The following is a 6,019-nucleotide window of genomic DNA, read 5'->3' as shown; positions in this document are numbered from 1 at the left end:
GCCTCAGCCTCCCAGAGTGCTAAGATTACAGGCATGAGCCACCGCGCCCAGCCACAAGTTCTTAGAGGTTGTTTTCACTGCTATAAGTTAACAGTGCCTTTTTTTCTATATGTATATATCCTTCAGGAAAGAAGAAACTATTCACACTCCTGAAGCACAGAACCCAGTTGTACTGAACTTTTGGCTAAACTGTTTTAGCCCAGAATGGCTGTGGAATCCAGAGGAGTGTCAAGTGGGATACCTCAGGGACCAGAACTAATACTAGTGAAAATAGAAGAGGATGTTTCCTGGGATCCAAAATTTAAACAGAATGGGAGTACCCAATCCTGCCAAGAAGAATTTCGCCAACAATTCAGAAAGCTTTGCTACCAGGAGACACCTGGGCCCCGGGAGGCTCTGGGCCGACTCCAGGAGCTTTGCCATCAGTGGCTAATGCCAGAGTTGCACACAAAGGAGCAGATCCTAGAACTACTGGTCCTGGAGCAGTTTTTGAGCATCCTGCCTGAGGAGCTGCAGATCTGGGTTCAGCAACACAACCCAAAGAGTGGCGAGGAAGCTGTGACCCTGTTGGAGGATTTGGAGAGGGAGTTTGATGATCCAGGGCAGCAGGTGGGAACAGAGAGAAGTGATACATTATAAGAAAAGGAATTTACAGCTTGGAGCATGTGGTATCATCAAAACAGTAGGGTAAAGATTTTATGTCCCTACTGAACCCTAACCCTGAAATGACTGATAGGGCCATACTTGTTTCTACCCTTAAATGGTCTTTTTTCCCTATCCTTCATCTCTGGAGATGTCCTCGTTAACCTCTTTGAAACTGTTACTAAGCAGTGTTGCTAGGGATTTTCTCACAAAGCTAACCACGCTTTATTGATTTCAGGTCCCAGCTAGTCTACAGGGAGCAGCAGTGCCATGGAAGGATTTAACATGTCTTGGAGCATCCCAAGAGTCAACAAACATCCAGTTCCAGCCTTTAAAGACACAGCTGAAATCCTGGAAACCTTGCCTTTCCCCTAAAAGTGGTAGGAATAGAAACTCATCTGGGAACTCTTATCAGTTAGGCCTCTGTTTTTGAGGATACAGAATTAATTCATTTTATAAACGTGCTACATGTGAGCATCAACTTCATTATTCTAAACCAGAGGTGTTCACTTTAGCATTTTATATTCGGCAACCCTCACGAAATTGCAGTCAGTCCTCTTTGTGTCAGTTTCCCTGTCATTCATTTACTTCATTTTATAACTTTATAGGCTACTAATACATGTCTAGTGCTGTGGTAGGCACTAGGTCTCTGTCTTCAAGGAGCTTTCAGGTCTAGGTGGTGGGTGATAGACAAGCAAAAAGGCAATTGCGATATAGCATAGTAAATTATAGAATAAAAGTAGGCACTGGGTACTATGGGAGCACATAAAAAGGCACCTAACCCAATCTTACAAGTTCAAGAAACACTTTCTGGAAGAAGAGACATCTAAACTAAAACTTGAACTATGAGTAGGAGAAAGCCAAGTAAGTAGGTGGGAGGAGGAGTGGCTAAGATAAAGACCACAGAGTGCTTAAGGTGAGATAATATAACAAGTTTTGAAAATTGCAGTTGGTTCAATTTGATTTGAATAAAGAATTGATGGGAGAAGGATGGTAAGAGATGAACTAGAGAGGAAAATGGGACCCAAGGTGTGAAAACCTGTATGTCTTGCTCATTCATTTATACAGTCTCTTAAGTGCAGTGGGGTACAGTTGAAGGATTTTGGACAAGAGAATGACAGGTTTGGATTTGTGGTTTAGAACTTAGCTGCGAAGTTGAGAATGGATTTGAGGAAGGCAATAATAGAATACTGTTAGAAGCTGTTGTAATCCAAGTGGCCACAGTGAATAAATCAATATGTGTTATGGTAGGGGTGGGGAAGATAGAAGCTGACTTCTGTTCATCAGCATTTAAACTTCATCGCAATATCTGATAATTGTTAAAAGTAGAGCATGAGGAAGAGGAGTTGAAGATGATACTCAGGTTTCAGTCTTGAACCTGGTTAATGGTGATACAGTTAATGTAAAGGGGGAAAACAAACACATCTAATGATGTGTTTAGTTTGGGACATTTTGGTGCATGTGAAATATTCACAAGTGAAATGCCCAGTTAGCAGTTGAATGTGAGAGTCTGGAGCTTAATAGAATTGGGGCTCTCAGAGTCTGGGGGATATTAGCTTATAGTATAAGTAGTCATTGAAGCCTGGGAGTAGACAGTTTATAGAGTGAGGATATATGAGAGCCTAGAACAGTATTTGGAGGAATACAGTGTTTGAGTGACTAGCCCTAGAATCTAAGAAGAAACAGCCACAGAAATCAGGCTGATTCAGCCTCGAAGAGAATATCTCTAGAAAGAATGTGTGGTCCTCAGTGTCAGCTATAGAGAGGTCAACTGAGTACCCATTGGATTAAACAATTTCAAAGTTGGTGACCTTGATTCGAGTCCTATCAGTGGTGGTGATGAGGGTTGGGGAAGGAAGGTAAGACAGAAACCAGATTGCAGAATGGGGATGAGTACAGACAAGCCTTTTCAAGAAACTTTATTGTGAATGAGAGTGAGTGAGGTTGCTTGAAGGAGATGTATAGGTAAGGAGCTTGATTTTAAAAGATGAGAAAGACTTGAGCTTATTTAAATGCTGATGAACAAGAGTCAGTAGAGAAAGAGGTTGAAAATAATAGGAAGGAGATAGTAAGTGATTGATCAGTTGATATCTCAAAGGAGGCAGGAAAAGATGAAATTCAAAGTGTGGATGTAGGCTTTAACATTAGAAAAGAGGAGAGACCCTATTTTGACCAGTGCCATTTTTGCAGGAAGAAGCTGCTCTTTTCTGTCATGTAGAAAGTAAATATTGTGAGAGTGACTGGAGAAATGTAAAAATCTGTTTTTTGCTATTTGTCATTTCAGATTGTGAGAACAATGGAACAGCAACAAAGGAGGACATTTCAGGAGAAAAATCACAGAGACCTCATGGGGAACCTTCACTTGGAGGAGTTAGTAAGCATGAAAGCAATTTAGAGTGGAAGCAAGGAAGTGCTACAGGGGAGAAATTAAGAAGATCTCCTTCCCAAGGGGGCAGTTTTAGGCAAGTGATCTTCACACACACATCTCCAGGAAAGAGAACCCATTATGATGATTCTGAAAGATGTTTGATTCTAACTGCAAACTCTATAACGTGTCAGAAATTTCCTCCAGAAGAGAGACCTTATAGATGTGATATATGTGGGCACAGCTTTAAGCAGTATTCCTCTCTAACACAACATCAAAGAATCCATACCGGAGAAAAGCCTTATAAGTGTAACCAGTGTGGGAAGGCCTTTAGTTTGAGGTCATACCTTATTATTCATCAGAGAATTCATAGTGGTGAAAAAGCATATGAATGTAGTGAATGTGGGAAAGCCTTCAATCAGAGCTCAGCCCTCATTAGACATCGGAAAATCCATACTGGTGAGAAAGCTTGTAAATGTAATGAGTGTGGCAAAGCATTCAGCCAAAGTTCATATCTCATTATACATCAAAGAATTCACACTGGTGAGAAACCTTATGAGTGTAATGAGTGTGGGAAAACCTTTAGCCAGAGCTCAAAACTTATTAGACACCAGCGAATTCATACAGGAGAAAGACCCTATGAATGTAACGAATGTGGGAAAGCTTTCAGGCAGAGCTCAGAGCTCATTACTCATCAGAGAATCCATAGTGGCGAGAAACCCTACGAATGCAATGAATGTGGAAAAGCCTTCAGTTTGAGTTCAAACCTTATCAGACACCAGAGAATTCATAGTGGAGAGGAACCTTATCGGTGTAATGAATGTGGCAAAACCTTCAAAAGGAGCTCAGCCCTTGTTCAGCATCAGAGAATTCATTCTGGGGATGAGGCTTATATATGTAGTGAATGTGGGAAGACATTCAGGCACAGATCGGTCCTTATGCGTCACCAGAGAGTCCACACTGTAAAGTAACTTGTGAATATTGTAAATACTTCAGATTTTTATCTTCACTAATCAAAAAGGTTTACTTTAAAGGAAGACTCCATAAAGGTTGTAAACTACCAGATCTTGAGTCCATCTGACTTGCTTTGTGTAGCATTTCCCAATGCCAGTGTAAATTGCCCCTTGAAAGCTTTTCCTGTGACTGATCAGAATAGAAAATAGGAGAATCATTACTTCCAGCTTTTCTCTTACCATTAGGAATACTCAGGAAAAATGAAAAATAGGAATGTAACATTGAAGCCTCATTTTTTTATGGGAATATCATGAAAAGCCACCTAGGCTCTGCCACTAGTGCATCTAAATGTCACTGTATCAGCTCAGAGGGATGGTGTGGCTAGCACGAGGGACTTTGTCTTAGGAACTTGAAATATACTGACCCAATAAAGAACAGTGACAGGACAGCAAGAAAGGAAGGAAAATGATTTCATCAATAATTTGTTAAGCCCGGGGCAGGCTGGAAATTAGACAGGCATAAGATAGAATATAAATTAATTTATCTAACAGTTATTTTTTGAGTACTTGCTTTGTGCCAGGGACTAGGGATACAATGGAAAACAAGAAATAATCTCTACAGTCTAATGGACAAGGCAGTTGACAGTTTTGTGGTCAGTGCTGTGTGACTTTGAGCATCCAACTTAACCTTGGATGAGGAAAATGGGGGAAATGACCTAAAGAATGAGTAGGACTTAGTCTGGGATGTTGGGTAGGGAAGACTGTTCCCAGTAGAGGGAACAACAGACAAAAGCCAGAAAGAACATGTGGTCCATTCCTGTTGAGTTTTTGGTTTTTTTGTTTGTTTGTTTTTTGAAGTGAGGTCATATCTGTAAGAGAAGCACAGGTGTGGCCAGACTTAAATACCACCTATAGGAAAATATATGCCAATGGAGAAGTTTCTGTTAATAAAAAACCTGGAGCCCTTAGACTACTATACAGTGGTCAGGAGCTTTGCCTTGGTCAATGTAACCCCAGGGAAAGGACTAATGTTTCCTTGCCCAACCTGTAGACCAAGGGGTCCTCAAAATTTTTAAATGGGGGGCCAGTTCACTGTCCCTCAGACCATTGGAGGGCCAGACTATAGTTTAAAAAAAACTATGAACAAATTCCTATGCACACTGCACATATCTTATTTTGAAGCAAAAAAAAAAAAAAACAGGCAGAAACACCTGCATATGGCCCGGGGGCCATAGTTTGAGGACGCCTGAACTATCCTAGAACTTCCATGGGGATAGTAGTGGGATTGGGGTGAGAGCGCCCAGCCTAGATGTTAAGAGTCTGTTACAGAGTTCTAAGTCTCCCTCTCCCATTCATAAGGACTCCCTTAGTTCTTAGCACAGTGTCAGAGCTGTTGTCAGGTTCCTTCTCATCCCCAAGACTATGACTCAGAAGCTGCCATATCCCATAGTTCCTGGTACACTTGGGCTCAGACGCTCAGAAAATACTTTTGCGTTGCTGGGTCTTTGACTTATTCTCCAGGCACCTCGCACACATTCAGTTTTGCCTTATGTTACCAGAATTTCACAATATTTTTTGCAAATTTTGTTAAAGACAATGCTAAAAGGAAATGACAGAAACTAATGGTTATGTTCAGTCAAGACTTCCCCTTTTCTGAGGGTCCCAGCCGGATGTGTATCATGAGTTTGGAGCTTAACACAAGGTGGAAAGTTGTACAAGTAAATCAGCAACAGAAAGACGTCATTCCCCTTTAACGGCACAAGATCAAGACAGGGGAGGGGAAACATGTCATTTAAAAGACCTAATAGGTTGGAGCAATAACACACCTTACCAAAAAATAAATAAATCTGTGTGGAAATCTAGAGTCCTGTTCATAGAAAGAAGATTTTCATGAAGATAAAAAGAAATAGGAAAAAAAAAAAAAAGAAGCAAAGAGAAGCAATGCTCCTGTTGGGGCATACATGGTTGGGTATGTGCTAACCAGTAAGAACGACAAGAGAGCTAAATGCCCCAAAAGAGAAAGGAAGGAGATCATTTGGAATTGCTGGTAAAATTTAAC

General features: G+C 41.0%; 1 protein-coding gene across 1 annotated transcript; it reads left to right on the top strand.

Annotated features, from left to right (window-relative positions):
* The first annotated feature begins 204 nt into the window (after positions 1 to 204).
* Positions 205 to 5,888, top strand: ZNF397 (zinc finger protein 397). The gene is made up of 3 exons (XM_012742132.3): positions 205 to 609; positions 881 to 1,022; positions 2,927 to 5,888. Exons 1-3 carry the CDS (start codon positions 205 to 207, stop codon positions 3,976 to 3,978), a joined length of 1,599 nt encoding a protein of 532 aa, XP_012597586.1. The 3' UTR covers positions 3,979 to 5,888.
* The last annotated feature ends 131 nt before the right edge of the window (positions 5,889 to 6,019 follow it).

Source organism: Microcebus murinus, chromosome 17, assembly GCF_040939455.1.
Source record: "Microcebus murinus isolate Inina chromosome 17, M.murinus_Inina_mat1.0, whole genome shotgun sequence".
In the NCBI taxonomy this organism is placed as follows: Eukaryota; Metazoa; Chordata; class Mammalia; order Primates; family Cheirogaleidae; genus Microcebus; species Microcebus murinus.
Note: the sequence above shows the minus strand (reverse complement) of the source record. Positions and strands in the feature narration are given on the sequence as shown.